This window comes from Mus musculus, chromosome 12 (genome assembly GCF_000001635.26).
Source record: "Mus musculus strain C57BL/6J chromosome 12, GRCm38.p6 C57BL/6J".
NCBI classification, from domain to species: Eukaryota; Metazoa; Chordata; class Mammalia; order Rodentia; family Muridae; genus Mus; species Mus musculus.
This window is the reverse complement of record NC_000078.6, coordinates 80,357,000-80,381,726: the sequence shown is the minus strand read 5'-3', so window position 1 is coordinate 80,381,726 and position 24,727 is coordinate 80,357,000. Positions and strand designations below refer to the sequence as shown.

Genomic DNA, 24,727 nt, shown 5'->3' with positions numbered 1-24,727 from the left:
ACAGGATCTTGACATGTAACCCATGCTAACTTTCAAGAAGTATCTTTTAAGTTTTGGAATTATAGGTGTACACCTATTATGCTTAGTCTCTGGATGACTTTGTGTGTATGTGAGAGGAGGGGTGTGTGTGTGTGTGTGTGTGTGTGTGTGTGTATTTGTACACAGGCCAGAAGTGGGCATTGTGTGTGTGTGTGTGTGTGTGTGTGTATTTGTACATAGGCCAGAAGAGGGCATTAGATCTCCTGGAGCAAAAGTTGCAGGTGGTTGTGAGCCAAACTCAGGGTCTCTGGAAGATTGGTGCATGCTCTTAACCACTAAGCCAGCATTTTAGATCTGAAGTAAAGAAACATTACCGTATCCTGACTATGAAGACAAACTGTTTTTAAGTCTTTTCTTAGTCCGGGCAGTGGTGGCGTGTACCTTTAATCCCAGCACTTGGGAGGCAGAGGCAGAGGCAGGTGGATTTCTGAGTTTGAGGCCAGCCTGGTCTACAGAGTGAGTTCCTGGACAGCCAAACAGCCAAGGCTACACAGAGAAACCTTGTCTCAGGGGGCTTGGGGAGGCGGTGGGAAGAAAGCCTTTTCTCTTGGCAAAATAGATCATTCCTTATTCTCACTATAAATGGCCAGCTGCATAAACTCCTGCTGAGATGTATCCATCCATTCTTCTGGAAGGAATCACATTTTGTTCTCTACGATGTACTCCTAACTACATCAGGTTCTTGTGCACTCTCCTTGGTTGAAAGATTAATCTTCTTACCCAGAAATGCAGGAAGAAGAAAAGTTACTGGAGCCACACTCCTGCACTCTAACCAAATTATAAATGCCAGGTCAAGGATCTTGGGTGGGGATAGAATAGACCCGTGGGCCAGTGATGGGCAGGCTCCTCTTCAGGCCTGACTGGAATGGACAGAGAGGATAACTATTAACTGATGAGAAGGGAGTTTAGCAGAGGCCCCTGCTTCCTGTCAGGGACTTGAGCTGATGTCAACCCTGCTGCTGTGCTGTGCTGTGCTGTGCTGTGCTGTGCTGTGCTGTGCTGTGCTGTACTGTGCTGCGCTGTGCTCTTGTGCTGTGCTGTGCTGTGCTCTTGTGCTGTGCTGCGCTGTGCTCTTGTGCTGTGCTGCGCTGTGCTCTTGTGCTGTGCTGCGCTGTGCTCTTGTGCTGTGCTGGGCTGGGCTGGGCTGGGCTGGGCTGCGCTGCGCTGCGCTGCGCTGTGCTGCTCTGTGCTCTTGTGCTGTGCTGTGCTGTGCTGCGCTGTGCTCTTGTGCTGTGCTGTGCTGCGCTGCGCTGTGCTGCGCTGCGCTGCGTTGTGCTGTGCTGTGCTCTTGTGCTGTGCTGTGCTGTGTGTGCTGTGCTCTTGTGCTGTGCTGGGCTGTGCTGTGCTGTGCTGCGCTGCGCTGGCTGTGCTCTTGTGCTGTGCTGTGCTGTGTGTGCTGTGCTGGGCTGTGCTGTGCTGCGCTGCGCTGTGCTGGCTGTGCTCTTGTTCTGTGCTGTGCTGTGCTGTGCTGTGCTGTGCTGTGCTTGGCTGTGCTCTTGTGCTGGGCTGTGCTGTTCTGGGCTGTTCTGGGCTGGGCTGTGCTGTTCTGGGCTGTGCTGGGCTGTGCTGGGCTCTGCTGGGCTCTGCTGGGCTCTGCTGGGCTGGCTGTGCTGGCCAAGTTTGTTTCTGTTGAGTCTTGTTCCACCCCTCACCCACCCTCAGTTCCACAGATTCTGGCTGAGTTGCAAGCTCCATGCTGACTGTAGATTGAAAGCCTTTCATTGTTTTTGAACTCAGTGTTTAGATAGCACCGCATGCCTGTGGTGGCCAGGGCTCCCTATAAAGGAAATGCCTGGGCTCCAGCTGCCCAGTCCTTTCATTCTCTGTGTATGAGTGAGTGAGTGTGGCTTGTATTCAAGACATTATAAGATCATTTATTTCTTTGCTGGGTTTATCATTTGGGGACTTGGGATTCTAGACTCCTCCTTGGTACTTGGAGTTCTGGGGATGGTTTTTGTCTTTGCTGTCTTCCATCCATTCCACCCAGGAGGATGGCACGATGTTTTATCCAAACCTTGTTTCTGCACACAGCCGCAGTACCACAGCATTCCTCCCTTGGTGAGAAGATTGCTTTGGGAGGGTAAAGTAGGCATGGCTGCGGCTGGTGTTGGCAGGTTGTGTTTATGACCATGCCAGGTTGGCAGCTGCTCCTGCATGAACGTTTTCAGGGCCATTCTTCCTGTAGGTCATCTTCAGGCAAGTCAGGACCTCATCAGCAAAAGAAGTCATTTAGAAGCATACTGTATGTCTTAGTTAGGCTTTTACTGCCATGAACAGACACCATGACCAAGGCCACTCTTATAAGGACAGTATTTAATTGGGGCTGGCTTACAGGTTCAGAGGTTCAGTCCACTATCATCAATGCGGGTGCATGGCAGCATCCAGGCAGGCATGGTGCAGGAGGAGCTGAGAGTTCTACATCTTCATCTGAAGACTGCTAGTGGGAGACTGGCTTCCAGGCAGCTAGGATGAGGATCTTAAACCCACAGTGACACATGACTCCCAACAAAGCCACACCTACTCCAACAGGGCTACACATTCTAATACTGCCATTCCCTGGGTAGAGCATATGCAAACATCACACTTCATGACTTTAAAAATGTTATAAACATTATGAAACTACAGAAAAAATAATGCAATAAGAACATATAACCGCTTAGTAAAGCTATACAAATGATACTCACATAGCCTGACTTCAGTGAATCAGAGATATAAAAGAGAACATGGTTGTGGCATGGGTAACCACCCCTCTGTGAGATAAGGCCCAGGTAATCAAGAATTCTGTTGAGGGACTGGGGAGACGGCTCAGTTATGAGCACTTGGAAGGGCTGGAGAGATGGCTCAGAGGTTAAGAGCTGTTGCAAACTTGGGCTTGAGATTCCCAGCATCTCTCTGGTGGCTGTCATTAACCCCAGTTCCAAGAGATCCAGTGCCCTCTTCTGGCCACCAGACTTATGCATGGTGCACAGACATATACATAGACATTCACATATACACATAAAACACACACTACACTATAGCATAATAAGTGAACCAGAATATACTGTATGTCTTAGTTAGGCTTTTACTGCCATGAACAGACACCATGACCAAAGCCACTCTTATAAGGACAGTATTTAATTGGGGCTGGCTTACAGGTTCAGAGGTTCAGTCCACTATCATCAATGCAGGTGCATGGCAGCATCCAGGCAGGCATGGTGCAGGAGGAGCTGAGAGTTCTACATCTTCATCTGAAGACTGCTAGTGGGAGACTGGCTTCCAGGGACGCTAGATAAATGAGAGTACATGAATAAATTTAAGATATTTCAAAGCTGAATATACACTTGGGAACTGAAAAGCTGGAAGCAAGCGCTGGTGAGATGGCTCAGTAGGTAAGGGCATTGCTTCCAAGCCTGACAACCCGAGTTGGATCTCTGGAACACTAATGGTGGGAGGAGAGAACTAAATCCCATAAACTGCCCTCTGATCTCCACACGTGCACCATGGTGCATGCCCCTCATCTTACAAATGAATAATTTAAAAATAAACCACCTTTGTTTTAAATTAAAAGGAAACAGGTATACTCTTCCTATTGCATTTGGGGATGTGCCTACATTGAAGTCTTTATTTAGGCTACTTATTTGGTTGGCCCATATATAATATGAATTTTTTTTTCTTTTATTTGTTTGGTTATTTGTTGTTTTGGTTTGTTTGTTTTGGAAACAGTCTCAGTATGCAGCTTTAGCTGACCTGGCACATCAACAGACATGTTATAAAAGACAAATCTATAAAATATAGTGGATTTTATGTATGTGACTGTTTTGCTTTGAATATGTCTTTGCACCACTTGCATGACTGGTGTCCTTGGAGGCCAGAAGAGGGAGCCAGATCTCATGGAACTGGAATTACAGATGCTTATATGCTGCCATGTGTGTGTTGGGTATCAAATGCAGGTTCTCTGGAGGAGGGACCAGTGCTCTTAATGGCTGATCCATTTCTCGAGCCCACCAAAGCCAAAACAAAACCAAAAACTTTTTTAAAAAAACTCTGTGTGTGTGTGTGTGTGTGTATGTGTGTGTGTGTGTGTGTGAGTGTGTGTGTGAGTGAGTGTGTGAGACATGTGCCATTGTGTTTGTGGGATCAGCCAGTTCTATAGAACTTCTCTCTCAACCATGTAAATTCTGGGAACTGAGCTTGGGGTATCATCAGGTATTCTAACAGTTTTTTTTTTTTTTTAAAGACAGGGTTTTTTGTGTGAGTGTTACCCTGGTTGTCCTGGAATTAACTCTATTGAGCAGGCAGGCCTTGAAATCACAGAGATCTGCCAACCTCTGCTTCTTACATGAAGAGAGTAAAGGCATCCATTACTGCTGCCCAATTTACCAGCTCATCTTTTAACAAATTAAAATTAAACACTTCTAGCCAGGTATGGTGGTGCACGCCTTTAATCCCAGCATTCAGGAGGCAGAGGCAGGCGGATTTCTGAGTTCGAGGCCAGCCTGGTCTACAAAGTGAGTTCCAAGACAGCCAGGGCTACACAGAGAAACCCTGACTCGAAAAAACCAAAACCAAAAACAAACAAACAAAAAAGTTTATGTTAATGTAACCAAAGAGATATTCTTCTTTCCTCTTTCCTGTTTTTGTTTTTGTTTGTTTCCAAGGGGCAATTCTTTTGTTTTTCGTTTGTTTGTTTGTTTGTTGAGACAGGGTTTCTTTATGTATCCCTAGCTGTCCTGGAACTCACTCTGTAGACCAAGGCTGGTCTCAAACTCAGAGAGGCCTGCACCACCACTGCCTGGCTTCGAGGAACTACTATATTCTAATAAAAGATACTCTAGGATTTAATTACCATTGGTTGAAACTCTGATTTAAGCCTTACAGGACAGCTTGGACACACATGAAGAAGCAAATTGAGTGTGTTTTGCAAGCTTTTATCCTGTCTGCCAAAGACTTGATCCTTGTGCTTTTAACTTCCAGTTCTCTCCTGCGCTATGGTGGCAACCTGTCTCTCCAGAGTGCCATGAGTGTGCGATTCAACAGCAATGGGACCCAACTCCTGGCACTGCGGCGCCGCCTGCCCCCTGTCCTCTATGACATCCACTCCCGCCTGCCAGTGTTCCAGTTTGACAATCAGGGTTACTTCAACTCATGCACTATGAAAAGCTGCTGCTTTGCCGGGGATCGTGACCAGGTCAGTGCCTTCGCCTTCTGCATCCCCATGTCTTTCTGTAGTGCTCTCAGTCTCTTTTGTACCACATGAAGGAGAAACTATTGAAGGGAGTAGCGATTCTGTCTTTTTGCCTCATGACTCTCTTTATCCAGGGTACCAGGAGTATGTATATTACAAGGCGCACCCTTTAAACCAAGGCTAAGTTACAGCATGGTCTAAGCAACCAGCTCTGCCACATTTGTGAATGGACTCTGAGAATCTAAGAATGTGCGGTTTTGAAAAGAAAGAGGAGCTCGTGTCAGATGAGGAACTGTCATCTAGAGTGTAGTTATGTGGCATGCCAACAGGCACTGGGGCAGGCACTGTGAGAGCAGAGCCACGTTTTGAAGATACAGCTGGTTTCACCTTACAGATTAGTATACAATGATAGAAACATTGATTGTCTTTGATTTCATCAATTATTTGACTAAGTTATTATTACTTTTATCCTAGTGGGAGAGTCTGTAGGCGTTATAGTCTCTGTGGTTGCAGTAAAAAGTTTTTCTTGGATGAAAGAGGATGTAAGTTACTGCCTCTGGCCTTGAGTCAGCCTTCAGGCTGCTCATAGCCCCCTTTCAGATTATCCGAGATATCTAACCTAGTGGATTAGGAACTAGATTTATGTTTGACTTTTTTTTTTTTCAGTCCTCAAGGGCTAGGAAGAGAGCTAACTCATCACTGCCTTGTCTCAAGGCCTAGAATGTCGTAAGAGTACTCTAAGGATCTGTTGAAGTGACTCTTGAGTACTTTGGTCGGTGTATAATATTAGCTTTCTGGACAGAAGCTTCTATAACTATAAATCAGGATTGATAATAGTTTTTTTTTTCCTGCTCAACTTTTAGAGAGGCTTTGATAGGATAAATTAAGTAATGGATCTGTACCAGGCAGTGGTAGCGCATGACTTTAATCCTAGCTTTTGGGAGGCAGAGGCAGGCGGTTCTCCTGAGTTTGAGGCCAGCCTGGTCTACAGAACAAGTTCCAAGATAGCCAAAAAAAAAAAAAAAAAGCTATGGATTTATAGTAAAACTAGTCAATTAAGCTTATAATTGTAAGTGTGCAAACAGTTTAAGTGCCAAACAGACTTACTGTCCTAGTCATAGAAAATATTTTTTAAAGGTGATTCGATTCGTTCATAGGCTCTGACTTTCCATAGCCAAGGTTAATGCCGCATTGGCCAGTTCACAGTGATCTATATTCTGGCAGCTTTTTAGACTAGTTCAGACAGGATCTTTTGGCTGCCCTTTTGTTTGTTTTGTTTTGAGACAGTATTTCTCTGTATAACCACCCTGGCTGTCCTGGAACTTGCTTTATAGACCAGGCTGGCTTTGAACTCACAGAGATCTGCCTGCCTCTGCCTCCTGAGTGCTGGATTAATGGCTCCACCATGCCTGGCCTTTTTTGCTGCTTTTAAGTTATTTGTTTGGGGCAGGGTCTCAACTCATTGCCCACTCGGGCTTAAACTTGCAATCATAATGTCTCAGCCTTGTAAGTGGCAGGGTCACAGCAGCTGACACTTAGTTGGTCTTTATCTCTGACATCATTCCTGTGTCTGTACTCCAAGAACTCCTGCAGCCTGGGACTCTGTGCTGTGCAGTCTTCCTTGAGTCATAGGCTAGGTAACGGGAGAGGAATTTGGGGATTTCCATAATAGGAATGAATGACCATGTATGACCCCACCTATCTAGACAGCCTTCTAGCTTTTAATTACAAAGTGATTAGTCAGACCCCATCTATAGATCTAGCTATTGTGCCAGAGGGCCTGCACTTATTTTTATTTTTAATTTTTACTATCCAAGGTTCACTAGATAGTTCATTGGCCTCAAAATTAAATTAATGTTTTGATAAATTATACTCAAGGAATAAAATATGAAATAATGAAGAGCCCACCTGTGCCTTCTAAGTTCTAACCACAAAGCTATCCAAGATCATTTGAACCAACTCTTCCTTTTGAGAAATCTGAGGTTCAGAAAGGTAAGGTGACCAGATTATTGCTACATGTGTGTTTATAGCTAAGCAAGGACTACAACTCAGACTCAAAAATAAGTGAATTTGTCTGGCATATACAAAAAGGAAACTGCATTTAACTGGAAAGCCTGACTTCTGGCAATGTGGGATGGCTTCCACTCAGTTTCAGCCCATCACTGCCATGATAGCCGATGCGTTGCCAAGGATCTGACCTAACAAGTAGGTAGATTTTCTTGATTTTAATTACAGTGGCAAATTGATACTAATGGTAGAAATAGAGTGAATCTGTGAACTATCTGTATTCTGACATAGGCCTTCATGAGACCCCTGTCTGACTCCTCAGAGTTGTTTATCTCACGTGTGGTTCCATGGTCTGGCTGGTTAGTGGATGTGTGAGAACAGCCTTCCCTGCTTTATGCCTTTTAAAGCAATGCAGCAGGTGTTGGGGAGCATTTACTGTGCTCCAGGGGCTTTGGTGGGCCAGTCCCCGGCTTGATTTTCATTCACAGCCTCTGTATAGTCCGCCTTCCATGCTTTAGGCTGCCAGTGCATTGGTTGGTTGATCTCTAGTATATTTGAATTATCCAAATTTAACCATCTTCACCACTAGATTAAATGACAGTAACATTTAGACAGCTGGATATCAATAGTAACAAAAGGTTTGAATTTGTTCTTTTTCTTCTTGAGACACAGTCTCACTATGTGGCCCAAGCCGACCGTGAACTTTGGGCCTAAACTAATCCTCCAACTTGAGCTTCCTCCCTTGAGCATCAAGAGCTACAGGCATGGGCAGCTGTCCATCTGTGGACTTGATTTTCAGGAAGTACACCCTCTAGTCCCAGAGTCAGCATTCCTCCCCCAGAAGCCACCTGCGCTCAAATTCTCTCTCTGCTTTCACTTATCCTTACATTTTGTTTTTTATTGCTAAAGCTGGACTGGCTACATTCTGTCTTCTAAGCTTTACAGCCCCATGTACAGCCAGGTAGGCAAGCAAAGCTCTTAACAGGTTAAAGAGAATGCTAGTGTTCCACCTGCTGGCTTTCTGTACACACTAAGAAAGCAGCAGTTGCCTTTTATTCCTTCCTTCACGATTCCTTAAGTGTTTCTTGTCCCAGGCTGGGTCCAGCGGGATGCTCAGACTTCTGAAAAAGCAGTTTTTCATGCAAGCAGCTTGTATATCTAGAAATGGACGTGCTGATTATTTTAAAATCTTCCCTTTTCTAGTCTCAATTAATGCAAGGCCTGCTTGTCTCTATATCTTGCTGAAAAAGGAATAGAGAAGGAAAGGAAAATATGACCAAGTGTAGTTGAAAAGGTGAGCCACTGGGTGACAGAGCATTGGGCTCTCTTTCTTGGGGATTTGACAGTTGGCAAGGGCCCCCAAAATCATGCTAATGAAATCATTTGGCCCTCCTCCAAAGAGCTGTCTTGTGAATGAATCCATGAATCTAACAAAGTGTCCTTAAAGATGTGGCCTGGGGCTGGCGAGATGGCTCAGTGGTTAAGAGCGCCGACTGCTTTTCCGAAGGTCCCGAGTTCAAATCCCAGCAACCACATGGTGGCTCACAACCATCCGTAACGAAATCTGATACCCTCTTCTGGAGTATCTGAGGACAGCTACAATGTACTTACATATAATAAATAAATAAATCTTTAAAAAAAAAAAAAAAAGATGTGGCCTGGCCTTAGACATGATGTCACTGCTCACGTCTCTCTGTCGATGCTATGTGTATGTGTAGGATGAGGGGCAAGAATGTAGTATAGATTTAATGCTAGTAAATTTACTGATTAAAGATGGTGATGGCACATGCCTTTAACCCAGCACTAAGGAGGCAGAGGCAGTCAGCTCTCTGTTCCAGGCCAACCTGGTCTACAGAGTGAGCTCCAGGACAGACAGAAAAGGGGGTGGGGCTCTTTAACTACTCTTCCAAAGATCCTGAGTTCAATTCCCAGCAACCATATGGTGACTCACAGCCATCTATAATGGAATCCAATGCCCTCTTCTGGTGTGTCTGAAGACAGCTGCAGTGTACTCACATACTTAAAGTAAATAAATCTTTAAAGGAGGAAGAGGAAGAGGAGGAGGAAGACTACTACATGACAACAGCAGGAGAACTGCCCTGTCACACTATAGCTCTACTTTCTATGACTGTCACCCCTGGACTCCACATATGATATGTTCTTTTTCATATGAGATAAAAATATACTTTTTCTATAGGAAGATATAACTCTTGGATTCCATCCTTTGATTTGTTTTATGGCTTTTGGCCAATTTTTTTTTCCACTTCCTTGCTCATTTTCTTCTCTTGCATTTGAGTCCACATAGTGACCTTTAGGTACAGTTGGTTTCATTCCCCTTAAAGGTGAGGCCCAGAGTGATGTGCAGTGTGAGTCAGTGGTGGACTAGCCAGGATTAAACTCACACCCTTGCCTGTGACTGTGCCTGTTTTCATGATCATGCTCCCTCCATATTACTGAGATCAAGTGGTCTTTGTGGGCCAATGAGAAAGAGCGTATGGCTGACAAATTCCTTGTATGTATTGTTTAGGGAGTGGATTTTTAAAGGAATTATTACTTGTTTTTTGTGTGTGCTCATGTGCACATATGTGGAAGACAGCTTTCAGGTGGTGTTCCTCACCTTCCTGTCTTGTTTGAGATAGGGTCTCCTCACTCTGCACATTTAATTATCAGGCTTGTATGGCAAACACTTTTACCCACTGAGCCATCTCCTCAACCACTAGGGAGTGAATATTTTATATATTTGTTTTGTTTTCTTGAGGCAGGGTTTTACTGTGGCGCCTTGGGAACCTGGACCTCATCGAGATCCATTTGCCTCTGATTAAAGGCATATGCAGTATGGCCTGTGAGTGAATTTTAGAGGATTTTTATTTAACCAGGCCTGGTAGTACAGTGTAGTCTTAGCTACTGCAGAGACTGAAACAGAAGGAGTCTCCTGTCCCCAAATAAAGTTAGAGGAAGACTTGGGAGGGATGTAACCCAGAGGTGGTGCACTTGCCCTCCATGTGGACTCAGTACCCAGTACCAAAGAGGAAAGGTAGATTGCAGAGAACCTGTTTATTAAATCAGCTGTTTCGAATTCTTTTGAACTTTTGACCTTTTTAAAAATCCAGAAGCCATGAACACTGTCAGAAAATACATATAACTAGATAGTGTGGTAGATAATCCTAAGGGTTTACAGGACTCCTGGGACCTGGAGGCTCAGGCACTACCAATCTTCAACAATCTTCTTTGGATGAGGTTCATCCTGTAGTCCATTTACTGGTTTGGAGTTTAGAAATCATGGAAAGCTTGCTAGGGGTAGACAGGTTAATAATTGTTTGAAAAAGCCCATGAGGTAACTTGAATTTATTCTTAGATTAGGAATAAGTGAGATTGCTGTGCTCTGGTGATGTGACATGACAGTTCTCTTTTAACGCACAACCTTAGCTGGGAGCTGGGATCTACTCGGAAACCCCAGTAGACATTAACAAAGCCGGACAGGTCGTAGCGCCTGCTCTGCCTGCCCCACGCCCTTCAAAATATCACTCAGCCGATAGCTTTGCCTCTTTCTCATGCTTAAGCTTTGGAGAAAAGGGGAACTCATCTTCTTAAGAATGCTTAGAGCCTTTGTTTGACCAATGGCTGTCGCTGGAGTGAGATAGTCCAGCCCCGGAGTATCAGAGCTGAGGCCCATGGAGAAAGACTGGGTACTGATGCCATTTGATTAATGGCTCTTCAGACCAAACCTGGGTTTCCAAAATGAATTTCCACAAATTCTTGCCTTCAAGTAAGGCAGGCTACTTGCCTATAGCAGCTGATGATGATTTAGATAGAGCTGGGTAACATTTTTCTTCCCTACTGAGTATTTGAATATTATTGGCTGCTGTTGTGGAATATTTCTTAACATATTTGCCCTACTCATACCTCATAAAGTTTGGTTATTAATAAATCAAAAATTCCAGGAGTTTAATAGAGCTGAAATGGGAAGTGATCCAAAACAAGAATAATATAACTTTACATGCAGAACTAACATTATTCTTATTGGTATACATATGCATATGTAATCCTGGTCTGCATGTAAATATACATATATGCTGCTTCTCTGGATGTGTATATACGTATATGCTCTTCCTCTGGACATACATATGCATATGCTTTCTTCTGGGTATGCTTATGGGTTTTCATTCAAAGCCAATGCAATTCTGTTTGTCTTATCACCAATTAAATCTCTGGCTTGCCCATTTCAGGAGAAAGCTTGCTCTGTTGCTTTAGATAACATTGTGGCAGGTAGTACTATATTATAGATGGCATAATCAGACTTGTATTTATACAGCTTGCAAACCTTTCTGTAGAAATGACCGCTAACGAGTCTCTCTCAGAGTTATACTACCTTATTTTTTCCCCTTCTCACAAAGGTCAGGGGAACTAAAGAACTGTGTTTAATTGAATAAAAATAGTTGTTTCTCTTCTTACTGATCCTGGCCACAGAGCCATCTGGTTTTTCTAGCCTGGTCAATACAGTTAATTAGACAGACATGCCTTTTATTGGGGAGTAATCAGTGTGGAAGGAACCTTTGGAGAGAACTAAGTTGATCAGCACACATCAAGTAGTAATGGATTGATGTGTTTCCTTCAGGAGATGGTGGGGAATTGTGAGAGCCATGCAGACACGCATACCACACACACTGTAGACACACATACCACATGCACACACACACGCACACACACACAATTTTGTGTGTGCCTGTCTTTCCACCCATCCATCCATCTATCTACATAAATGTCAAAAAAGAAGCAAGAGATTTTTCTTTTACCAAAGGGCTTGTTGAGACCTTTTCAGAGTATGAATTGGACTATGTCTGGTGGGTGGCTTGTACCTTTTGATTTTTTTCCTTTTAACTCAGATAGGAAATCGGTTTTTGTTTATAACCATATTTTTAAAATTATATAAAACTTACAGTGTAGCTGCCAAGAATTTACCTGTACTCCAGATAGTCCTTTGAAATAATTTTTCCTATAAGAAGCCATTTAGATCTTTCTTTGAGTATTCAATACACTAAATTTGTGTGTGTGTGTGTGTACACATACGTGTATATGTTTGTCTTCAATGATTCTTATGTCATCTTCTCAACTAGTAAAAGCACCTTGCAACAGAAAGAGACATTTCTAGACAAAGTGTTAAGAGATGAAGACGAGCTCTAGAAAGATGGTGTCTTAGTTACTTTTCTATTGCTGTGCTAACACACAGTGAGTGACCAGAACAACATATAAAAAAGAAAAAGAGGTTCATGTTTCTCATAGTTTCCGAGGGTTAGAGCTCATGATGGTATTATCAGCTGTGAGCTCACCTCTTGATCCACAAGTAGTGGGGCCAGGGAGAGTGAGGGAGTGAAGAGAGAGAGCATAAGCAAGAGAGAGAGAGCGCTTCCTTCCAAAAGGCCACATCTCTAAGTCCTTTTCAAATAATTCTACCAACTGGGGACCGAGTATTCAAATATTCGAGCCTATGGAGGCTGTTTTTGTTCAAGCCATTACAAATAACCCAGTGGTAAAGAGCACCCGTTGCTCTTGCAGAAGACCCAGGTTCAAGTCCTAGACCCCTGTGGTAGCTCGCAGCCATCTGCATCTCCAGATCCAGGGGAGCTGATGCATGCACATGGTACACTTACTTACACAGTGCAGGTCAAACATTTGTATATACAAATTTTAAAACATCTTTAAATATGAGAGATGAAAAAGTAGGGGCTACAGAAATGGCTCAGTGGTTAAAAGCACATCCTGTTCTTCCAGAAGACCTGAATTCAGTTCCCATCACCAACAGCAGGCAGCTCATAGCCACCTGTAACTCCAGTCCAGGCCTCCAGGCACCTGCACTCACACATAGACATAGTTAAATTAGTTAAATACACACACACATATACACACACCACATACATACACGTGTATATTTTTTTTTCCTTTTTAATTTGAAAAAGAGAAATGAAGAAATGGGCAGAAGTTGTTGGCGCGAACATTGCTTTTTATCATAGCACCAGAAAGTAGAGTATGGCCTAAATCACTGTTGCCTTATAGGTTAGCACACTTACAGTGTATCAGGGCAAGCAAGCCCACGCAGCTCCCTGTGTGGTCCTCTTTTTTATGACACCCATTGTGAAGGAGTGATTGTTGAGCCCTTGTACTTGATCAAGTTAGTATTTGTGTACTGACGTGGATTAGGTTAAACTTCCCTGTGAGCAGTGAAATGAGTCATTGTGGAGACAACAGCTAAGCTTTGATACTAGCTGGAAAAAGATTGTGGAGAATACAGACTGTACAACCCATGCTCGGTTTTGTATTGTTATCTTTCTAGCCCAAAGCCAGACAAAGTATGTCTCCTTTGCCCCAAGGTAGTATATGGTTCTCCTTTTCCTCAGTTCTAAGTATTTGGGAGAAATGGAGACACTGTTGCCTATGTATTGTATTTGAAATAGTCTCCCTCTGGCATCTCCCTGTTCTATTCTACCTTATAAGGTAAAGGCTCCTAAGAACTGAGATTTGAGGGGAGGGGGGTTGTTTGCTTTGAGAAAGGGTCTCTCTATGTAGCCCAGGCTGGCCTCAAACTCACAGAGATCTGCTACCTCTGCCTCCTGATTTCTGGGATTAAATGGACCCAGTTTCAACACCCCCAATACACACACCATCTGGGACCCATGCAGAACACTGGATCATGGTGGCCCAGTCTTGTAATCCCAGTGATTAGGAAAGAAAGAGAAACCAATACAGACAGACAGACAGACAGACAGAGAGAGATTACACCTCTGCTTTATGAAGTTCAGCTTTATGGTTTAGTACAAGTGATTATGAATGTTAATGAGAGCATGGACTGTAGATTTCTCTTGGGAGTGATTGGCATTAGAGCTCTTCTGTCTCTGTTTCTACAGCAGAAATCTTTCAGAGAGCACACCAGGACTTCAGTGCCGTGAGCACTGACCATTGCCAGGCCTCACTAAGTCTGATGTTTCATCCAGCCCAGACCTAGGAGGCAACCTTAGGAAAGGAAGCTCTACTCCCAGTGGTGAGGTTAAATGTGTCACTACCTCAGGGCCCACTTGAGATAATCTTCTACACACATTGAAAAAAGTGGAGCCTAATGACAAAGGCCTGTGGTGGCAAGTTCAAGGTCAGACCGGCAAGCTAGTAAGACACAGTCTCAGAACAAGTTTTAAAAGGTCAGGAGGAAGGCCCCTTGGTCTTGCAAACTTTATATGCCTCAGAACAGGGGAACGCCAGGGCCAAGAAGTTGGGGCGGGGAGGGCATGGGGGACTTTTGGGATAGCATTGGAAATGTAAATGAAGAAAATACCTAATAAATTTTTTAAAAAATGGAAAAAAAAGAAAAGGTCAGGAGGAGTACAGTTGAGGGGGTTTCCTGCCCAGCATGAGTGGAGCCTCAGGCTCATTGGCTACCTAATTTGTTATGCTTTTTACTTTGTTTTGTGATGTGCTGTGACTTTGTAGTCCAGGCTGTCCTAGAACTCTTTATAGTTTAAGCTAGGCTCTTCCTCACTTGGCCTCTTGCCTCAAAGCCGTCTGAATACTTGGATTACAGGTTTCAGCCATTACACAGAGTTTGCTGCTTTATATTTTAAATATCCCAGAATTCTCTGTCCCTTTTTGGAATAGTCTTCTCCCAGATAACCACATAATTTGCTCCCTCATTTCCTTCAGGGCTTTGCTCACAGTGCCATTTTATCAGAGAAGTCTTCTGTGGCCACCTTACATAAATGGAAACCACCTACCCCGGCTACCTCAGCTTCTTATCTAGATGGTTCCCTGTTCTTTTAATGCTTGCCCCCACTGGGAACGTCACGTATATATTTCTTGTTTCTTGTTCCTAACATTGTTCCCCTTTCCCACATTATATGTGTATAATTTTACCCGACTCAATAAAAGATGATTGTCCCGTGAGAGCAGAGACAGCGTTGCTTTCTCTTCGCCATTTCTCTTTCCTTCCCTAGAATAGTGCTCAATACATAGTAGACACTCAATAAATATTTGTTTAAAGAATAAAAGAATGAACTCATTTTATTTTCAGGCTCTCACAGTTAACAGTATCCCAGGCAGCCAACTGTTAATGTTGGCAAGAATCCAACAGCCAACCACTAAATGCCATAACTGAATTCTTCAGGGCAGCTTGTAATTCCAGTGTTGGTGTGAGCACTTACAGAGTCTGGCTAGATGTCAGTGGGTGGAGACACCCCACCCCCACCACCCCGGAAATGATCAGTCCTGGTAGATGGAAGAGTTTTAAGGAGAAGAACTATCAGAACTTGCTTTACCCCCAAAAGCATTGAAAGCATTCCAAGCATTTTCTGTGTGTTTGAGGAGCTATATCAGAACCAGCAGACTTAACTCTGGGAATGTTTTCTTCCTTCTAAGGCTGTCTTCTGAGTCAGCGTTCTGTCTGGACAGCTGGCCCCTTTAACGGTCCTGGGCTCTGCCCCAGTGAGTACTAAGCAATTAGGAAAATACTGATCTTTCAGTAAAGTAAGACTTCTGATGAGTATAGCCTTGTGGTATTGTTTTTAGTATGCATTTTTTGTTTATTTCGGTTGGTGAGGTTCAGAGAGGGAGGGAAGCAGGAATTTGATGTTAGGTTCATGGCTTCTTTTAAAGAAAACAAGAAAGAATGAGGTATGGACTAGCGAGTTTTGTTCTATGCATGCATGCATGCATGCATAAATACATACATGCATACATGCGTGTAATTAGTAGATGATTCTTTTGTGTTCTGGCTCCCTCCCTCTGCCGTACTAGAGGTTCAGTTTTCAGATGTAGCTAATTCTTTGGAAATGCAGTTCGCAGCAGAGCAGGGTAGTGTGGAAGACAAGGACTGCCTATGGCTACCAGCCCTTGAGTTTGCCCTTGAGAGGGGAGCCATAGAGCACAGACATCCTCATTCTTATGTCAGGACAGGAAGCTGGGCTGCTCACAGGCCCACTCACAGCAGTCTTTGGTTGTGGGCTGTTCCTGTGCAGCATTCACTTCTTGGAGCAACTTGCAAACATGCTCTGGAGAGGGAGAGCCTTTGTCAGAGATAGGGAGGCTAGCAGTAGGCAGCCAGGCAGAAGGTGGCCCAAGGGCGGGGAGCTACAGCGTCTGTCAACATCTGGAAATAAGTGTGTGCTCAAGGTGCTGTTTGTCACTGTTTGCTCATAACACAATGTATTTGTGAGTCTAATTAGTTAGGTTAGACCTAGCAATAATGATTTGAAGCTGCCACATAGAAAGACATCACTTACGTCCTTGTCATGGTTGGGTTGGAGGTAGCCTGCTGCTCCAGGATGTTAGGGAGATACAGAGAACCTTAGGATACTTGACCTCAAAGATCTCTATGAAGGGCCTAAGTTTTATTTTCTACACTTTTAAAAATTGTGACACAGCCGGGCGTGCACTTGAGAGGCAGAGGCAGGCGGATTTCTGAGTTCGAGGCCAGCCTGGTCTACAGAGTGAGTTCCAGGACAGCCAGGGCTACACAGAGAAACCCTGTCTCGAAAACCCTAAAAAAAAAAAAAAAATTGTGACACAAATATTATCTGAGATTTTTCCATGTAAAAGTACTAGGTTTTGATCTGGGTGTATATGTACATGCCTATAATCTTCATACCCAGGAAGGTGAGACAGGAGAATTAACAAGATTAAGATTAAGTCCAGCCTTGGCTACTTAGCAATACCCAGTTTCACACACACACACACACACACACACAGAGTACACTTTAGGAGCTGAGGTATAATTCAATAGCATGGTGTTTCACATGTATAAGGCCCTGGGCTCAATTCTCACTGTCCCTCAAACCTTTAATTTAAAGATGTACAGTTGTGGGGGCTGTTGAGATGGCTCAGAAAGTAAAGGTGTTTGCTGCCAAACCTGATGACCTGAGCTGTCCTCCTCAGGACCCACATAGTAGAAGGAGAGAGCAAACTGGGCAGTGGTGGCACATTCCTTTAATCCCGGCAGAGGCAGGCAGATTTCTGAGTTCCAGGACAGCCAGGACTACACAGAGAAACCCTATTGGGGGGGGGGGGGGGAGAGAAAAAAAAAAGAGAAGGAGGGAACAAATAACCGCAAGTTGCCTTCAGACCTCCATACAAGTGCATGGTATGCATGTACAAAAATAAAATAAATGAAAAGGTTAAAAAAAAAAACACCTTTTAATGTACAGAAAGGGAGGAAGAGAGGCACAGAAACGGTGATGCCACAAATGATGGAGCCTTGATGCACGATCTATTCTTCCCCCATTCCCCTCCACTGTGGGATCAGGGATCACAGGTTTCCGGCTCACATAGCGATTGCTTTTGCTCACTCAGCCATCTCCATGGCCCTGGTTCGTTTTTTAAATATTCTCTCTACAGAATGATATATGTAATTGGATATGTCTTTCCAATTATAAAATAACATATAAAATGTCTCTTTTGTTCCAACAGTACATCCTTTCAGGCTCCGATGACTTCAACTTGTACATGTGGAAGATCCCTGCAGATCCAGAGGCAGGTGGGTGTGTCCCGGGCAGATGTGCCAATCCGCTTGAATGCAGTTCCCTGAGAGAGCACTAGTACAGTTGATGAACATACTTCTTTAAGAATAATGTTTTAAACTTTATTTTATGTGCATGAATGTTTTGCCTGTTTATGAATGTATATGTGTCACATGTGTATCTGGGGCCCTCAAGAGTGTGAGATCCCTTGGAACTGGAGTCGCAGATGGTTGTTAGCCACTATGTGGCTGCTGGGAACCAAACCTGGGTCCTCTGCAAAAGCAACAGGGCTAATGGTGGAACCTTCTCTCCAGCCCCCTATACTTCTTTCTTTTAATGTAAGCAGTTTATCAGAAAACATTCATTTTTGAAAATAAAGATTAGGGCCGGGCGGTGGTGGCGCACGCCTTTAATCCCAGCACTTGGGAGGCAGGGGCAGGTGGGTTTCTGAGTTCGAGGCCAGCCTGGTCTACAGAGTGAGTTCCAGGACAGCCAGAGCTACACAGAGAAACCCTGTCTCGAAAAATCAAAAAAAAAAAGAAGAAAAAAAAAGAAAAGAAAAGAAAGATTAGAAGCCAGGTCATTTACACATAGTCTTATCTGGCATAAATGATATTTAGATATTTTTCTCTCCTAAGAACCTCCTTTTTTAAAAGTTTTATTTTACATTTATTTGTTTGAGTATGTGTGTGTGTGTGTGTGTGTGTGTGTGTGTGTGTGTGTACACACGTGTGCATGCACATTAGCCATGGTACATATGTGGCAGTTAGAGGACAACTAACTTTCCATAGTCAGTTTTCTCTTTCCACCATGTAGGCCAGGATTGGACAGCAAGAGTCTTCACCCATTGAATCACAGTTCCAATCCCAGAACCTTCCCTACTTTCATTCACTCTTTATGGGAGAGATTGGAGGTAGTTCTTAAAAATAGGGTTTCACTATGTACTCCCGACTAGCCTGGAATTCTGAATCCTCCTGTCTCAACACTCAGATTGCTGAGATTCTTAAGTGTTTGTCACTACACCCTACTCCTAAAAGTCCCTCTTTAGCCCTCAGGGATCTCCTTTGTATCTTGTTTAAAAGGATTTCTCAAGACACTTAAATTTTTTATTTTAAGTTGTGTGTGCATGTGTGCGCGCCTGCCTTTGTATCTCTGGAGGCCGGAGACCTTGGATCGCGTAGAGCTGGGAACCAAATTCCAGTCCTCTATAAGAACAGGAAGTGCTCTTAACTGCAGAGCTATCTCTCCAGCTCTGAAGTTTTTTTGTTTTGTTTTTTTATTTTGCTGTGAAATGCTTTTTCTTGTGCTTTTTCCTCGTGCATCACATATCCTGCTTGTTGTTTTATGCATGGTTGGTTAGGGCCTTGCCTTCTGTTGGACTCCATGGTGATGTAAACTAAAGGAGGGCTTCTCTGAGGATGGGCAGGTGTGTTTCTTGATGTTTGATAACCCCAGACATCAAATAGCCATTTCTGTATCTGCTCCAGCTATATTCTGACTAAGGCCTATAGTTTTCCATACATTTGGAACATTTAAGTTTTCAACCTAATTTTGAAAAGGTTTATTCATCATATTGAATTGTGTTTTGCCTTCATATTTATCTGGTCTGTGCACCACATGTGTGTTTAATGGTCATGGAAATCAGAAGAGGGCACCAGAGGTCCAGGAACTGGAGTTACAGATGGCTGTGAGTCTTGTAGGTGCTGGGATCAAATTTGGGTCCTCTGCAAGAGCAACAGTACTCTTAACTGTTGGGCAATCTCTCCAGCCCCTCAAATCTCATTTTTAAAATAATGGCATCCTCACCTATTTAATGTTGCCTACTGCTATCCTCACCTATTTAATGTTACCTACTGCCACAAAAATTTATTTGAGGGCAGCTCAATTTAGCTGTCTGCAGTGGGTGATACATGGATGGCATCAAACTGGAACATGGCCATCAGAAACATAGCAGAGGACTTTGCCTTGTGTGACACACATGTCTAGTGCTCTGAGCTGAGGCATTTTTGGCTTTGTGTGTTGTTGAGTGAATAACATCACTACCAAACTCTAAACGAGGTGTGGGTGTGGTGTGTTCAGGTGCTGTGGTCTAGTTGCTAAATAAGTTATAAGCACTTCCCTTGTGGAATTTGGAAGTGTGGAGAAGCAGCTCCTCCTCAAGCACAGCCAGATGTGGCAACAGTCAGCCAGATGTGGCAACAGTCAGCCAGATGTGGCAACAGTCAGCCAGATGTGGCAACAGTCAGCCAGATGTGGCAAGCAGAACAGACTCTGTTGAAGTTTATTCTGGCTCAGGCTTCCTACCTCCACAGATCACACCTTCATGTTTAATTGTATATTTTACCTGACTTGCAGTGTTTTTGATTGTTAAGCCACTATAATGTTTAGAAACAGTAGAAAGTAGATTTCCCTTTCCCTTTCAGGAATGCTTCTCTGCCATATTTTCACATTGGTATAAAGAAAAATGGGGACTAGCAACAGAATGGGAGGATTTTTTTAATTAGATTTGTTGGTTTTTTTTGTTTTGTTTTGTTTTGGTTGGTTGGGTTTTGGTTGTTGTTTGTTTTGGTTTTGGGGTATCCCCCTAAGTCCCTTGTGTACTGCCTTAGGCTTGAGCCTCTTAGTCTGCCATGGCTACAATACCAGAATAACACAAACTGAATTAAAAGATAGATTGTGGCGCATGCTTTTAATCCCAGCATTGGGGCGTGGGGGTGGGCAATGTTCAATGCCAGCCTGGTCTACATAGCAAGTTCAAGACAGCCAGGGCTATGTAAAGAGACCCTATTCCAAAATAAATAAATAAACAGAAAACCCGTAAATGTAGTCCCTCATATCTCTGAAAGCTAAAAGGTCAAAGAGCCACCCATAGATTGTGCTTCTCTCTCTGACTTGAAGAGATGGTCTTCTTCCTTGGTCCCCATTTCCTCTATGCAATACACCCCTGATAATTTTCCTCTTATAAGATAGCTCTCACATCCCCTTTGAGCTATTCTTCAGAGATGGATTCTTTTATAGTTCCTCGAAGAACTGAGGTTGGCTATCATTTCTTTCTCTCTGAGTCTGTCCTGTCAGTTAATCCAACTAGGGGATTCCAAAGATGTAGTCAGACTGGGCCAAGGAAGTGTGCTATGGTGGTGAAACAGAAAGCACACCCTGGGCCAGGGGCACAACTTTAATTTCCAGTACTGGGAGGCAAAGGCAGGTGGATCCCTGTGAATTCCAGATCAAACAGAATTAAATTATGAGACCCTATCTTAAAAATAAATAATGAGGAAGTACGTCAAGTGTCAGGTAAGCTGTTAGAGGCCACAGACCCCACATCTACTACAGTTATACTTGAGCTGGCCAGAAGCCATCATTTCTACACTGGGTTTCTCTGTTTGCAAGGGCAGGGTCATATGGTTTCCCTCTTGTTGGTCTCAGGAGCTGGTAGTTGAGGGCTTTGCTCTCTCTGTATGTCTTCCAGCATTACATCATGTCACAGAAAGTCATTTCCTTTCATCATCATCTTGGTCTGCATGTAACGAAAGTACGTTTCGCAGTTATTTTTAGTAAGCCTGCCTCTCTCGGGAGTCTAGCCTTGCCACCAGTACTCTGAGACCCCCCACGTTCTCTCTCATGTGTGAGCTTCCCTCTTCTGGCCAGCTGCCTCCTTTTTCTCTACTTCTACTATTCTTATAATTAAATTATTTTTATTAAAGTAATTTTAATTGTGTAATTTTTAAATCAAATAATTATTTAGAACTTAAGACAAGACAGCCTTCTCTACTTCACCCTATGACAGCTTACAGCTTATTATTTGTTCATTTAGTTGTTTAATTTCTTTTGTTATGTTTTGGAGGAGGGTTGGGTTTTGTTTTGTTTTTTAAAACAAGAGTTTCTCTGTGTAGCCCTAGCTGTCTTGGAACTGGATGTGTAGACCAGACTAGCCTCAAATTCAGAGATCTGGGATTAAAGGCATGTGCCACCACTGCTCAGTTTATTGGTTTAGTTTTAGACAGGATATTACTGTCTGCTTTCTAGCCTGCTAGTACTGGCTGGCCTAGAACTTGCTATTTATCTTAAGTCTTTTACACAGAAGCTATTTGATGGACAGTTAAAATACTACTATAACTGCCAGCAAAGTGGCTCAGCTGACAATGGCCTAAGGCCTGATTTTAATCCCCAGATCACATAGGATAATAGGAGACAGATTTGTCTTCTGACCCCTCTACCCAGAGTGTTGTGAGAAGAGTGAGCCCATACCCATTCACACACATACACACATTGAGTAAGCTCACACCCATTTATACACACACACACTCACACACATAAGAGTAAGCCCACATGGGCTGGAGAGATGGCTCAGCTCTTCCAGAGGTCCTGAGTTCAATTCCCAGCAACCACATGGTGGCTTACAACCATCTGTAATGGGGATCCGATGCCCTCTTCTGGTGTGTCTGAAGATAGCAACAGTGAACTCACATAACATGAAATAAATAAATAAAATCTTTAAAAAAAAAAAAAAAGCCCACACCCGTTCACACACACATATGCTGACACAAGTAAGTCCACACCCATTCACACACACACATATATACATACTCACATGAGAATAAGCCCACCCATATTCATATTCTCTCTCGTGCGCTTTCTCTCTCTCTCACACACACACACCAAAACAAAAGAATTTAAAAATCTGCCTGTAAAAACCACGCAGCAGACTGGAGCTATGGTTCTCCCAGATCTCCAGATTCTCCTTTAATTCCACCTACAGCTTATGTCCCCATAGTGAAACCTGTTCAGGTCACCATCAGTTAGCACCCTGGCCTCAGCTTACTTGGGGTGAGCAGCTCTTAGCAAGTAGACTTTAGAGAGGTATGTGATGATGTAACTGCTGTCTCATCTGGGTGTGTGTTTTCTCAGCCTTTATTCAGACTGGCTTCAGAAATGCTTAACATCTCTTTTTTATAATGTAATTGCTCTGCTTCTTAAAATTATATTTACTGTGTATGCACATGTGTATGCCCACCCACGCATGTACACATGTGCCCTCACACACACATACCCATGTGGATGGGTGCACATGTGGAGATCAGAGGACAACGTTTGGGGTTTGTTTTCTCCTACTGTATGGTTCCTAGGGATTGGACTCAGGTTATCTAACTTAGCAGCAAAATTCCTTTATTTGCTGAGCCATCCTTTTGGCCTTCTAATTTTTAAATGCTAGCAATTAATTCATAGTTTAAAGAAAAAACATTCAGCAACTTTCAGCAAAGCAAACAGCACATCTGAGGGCTGTATGTGGCTCTTGAGTTTTTGTTTTGACTGCGTCAAAAGAAATGACCTAATCCATCCTCCTGCCTTTTTAAATGAACTGATTCTGGGCTGAGGACAATCACGGTTTCCCTCTTTAGTCATACTTGTTGACCATAAGATACTAAGGTGAGCAGATAAAGAAAGCTGACTTAGTATTATGTACCTTACTGGCACAACTAATACTTGACTCTAAATGACAAGTAATCAACATTAATTAAATGCCTGCTGTGTGCTTTATAGTGGTTGCCAAATGCTGAAAATCCTGAGTGTAAGCCAAAGTCAGGGGCTTTTTTTCCCCTTTCTTTTCTTTTTGGGTATTTGAGGTGTGATTTCTTTTTTAATGTTATACAAATTCTAAAGAAATTAATTTTCTTAAAGAATTATTTATTGTACGTATATGAGTACACTGTAGCTGTCTTCAGACACACCAGAAGAGGGCATCATTACAGATGGTGAATGAGGAACCCCATTACAGATGGTTGTGAGCCACCGTGTGGTTGCTGGGAATTGAACTCAGGAAGTGTTAACCACTGAGCCATCTCCCTCCTGCAAGACTTCAGATGGAGCTGAGGGACTATTTCTGTTGTAAGACCCGTATCCATGTCAAACTCTTGACCTAGCAAGATTAGGTCTCCTTTTTCAGTTGGTGAAAATTACTTTCAAAATCCCCAGGTCAAAGGACAGACTAGAATCAGGAGCTTTTGCTGTGGCAAAGAAAACACTTGTGAGGATGTTTACAGCTCTCGAGTGGGAAGGAAAGGCATCAGCTGTGTGTTGTAATCCTGAAAATAAGACAAACAGATGGGAAGTTACATACCCAGCCAGGGAAAGGAGCAACGGGCCTGAGATCTAGTGGTGTCATGGTCAAAGAATAGTCTAGGGAAGATTCTCAAAAACTGGTATTGTCTAAGGTATTTTTAGACATGGTTTAACAGCCCTAGAAGCTTTCTTCAAACGATATATACGTGAATAGAAGACATTGACCTCTGAGATGGCTCAGCAGACCTTTGTTGTTGATCCTGATGACCTAAATTTGGTCCTCATGGTAGGAGAGGACCATCCTCTTTAGGTCTGCACGTTGTTCTCTGGCCACCATACACATGCTGTGGGGTGTGCAGACCCACACATAGAAGCACACACGTAAATAAGTCAATCTTTTTTTTTTTTTTTAAGACAAAGTCTTGCTGAGCGGCTCTGGCTGACCTGGAACTCAGTATGTAGCTGGCCTCAGACTCAGATCTGCTTGCCTCTGCCTTCTGAGTGCTAATAATAATAGTTTAATATATGCATGCTACTGCTGTTGCTACGAGTATTACGATCGGTGCAGCTCCAAAGCATTTTTTTCTAGTGACTTACATATGGAAGTAATTGATTTGGCAAAGTAGTGGCAGAGACAGGTTACTCTTTAAATATTTGTATTTCTCTTTCTCTAACTTGTTTTAAAGTTTTCTCAGAGCAGCTTTCCCTGAGGTAGGAGTCTACTTTAATTCCATACGATCTGTTTCTTTTCTTCTCTCGATGCTGTGTGTGTATGCACAACTGTTGTCTGAACCTAGACCCTCATACATGCTAGGCAAGTGTCCTACCACTGAGCTACGTCTCTCTGCCCCAACCTTTTTATTTATGGGAAAGGCGTATAATCCAGATGGAATGATAGTCTTGATTTTTAAATTCCTGATCCATTCATCTTAAAGTCAGGGGCTTTAGAGAAACACTGTAA

The 24,727-nt window shown here is 43.2% G+C and overlaps 1 protein-coding gene across 2 annotated transcripts in view; it reads left to right on the top strand.

Annotated features, from left to right (window-relative positions):
* Positions 1-24,727, top strand: part of Dcaf5 (DDB1 and CUL4 associated factor 5) — a 100,754-nt gene that overhangs the window by 54,875 nt on the left and 21,152 nt on the right. For both annotated transcript variants that reach the window (NM_001364324.1, NM_177267.5), the window contains exons 6-7: positions 4,996-5,209; positions 17,657-17,723. In NM_001364324.1, coding sequence (NP_001351253.1) covers positions 4,996-5,209; positions 17,657-17,723 — 281 coding nt within the window. The remainder of the gene's footprint in view (positions 1-4,995; positions 5,210-17,656; positions 17,724-24,727) is intronic.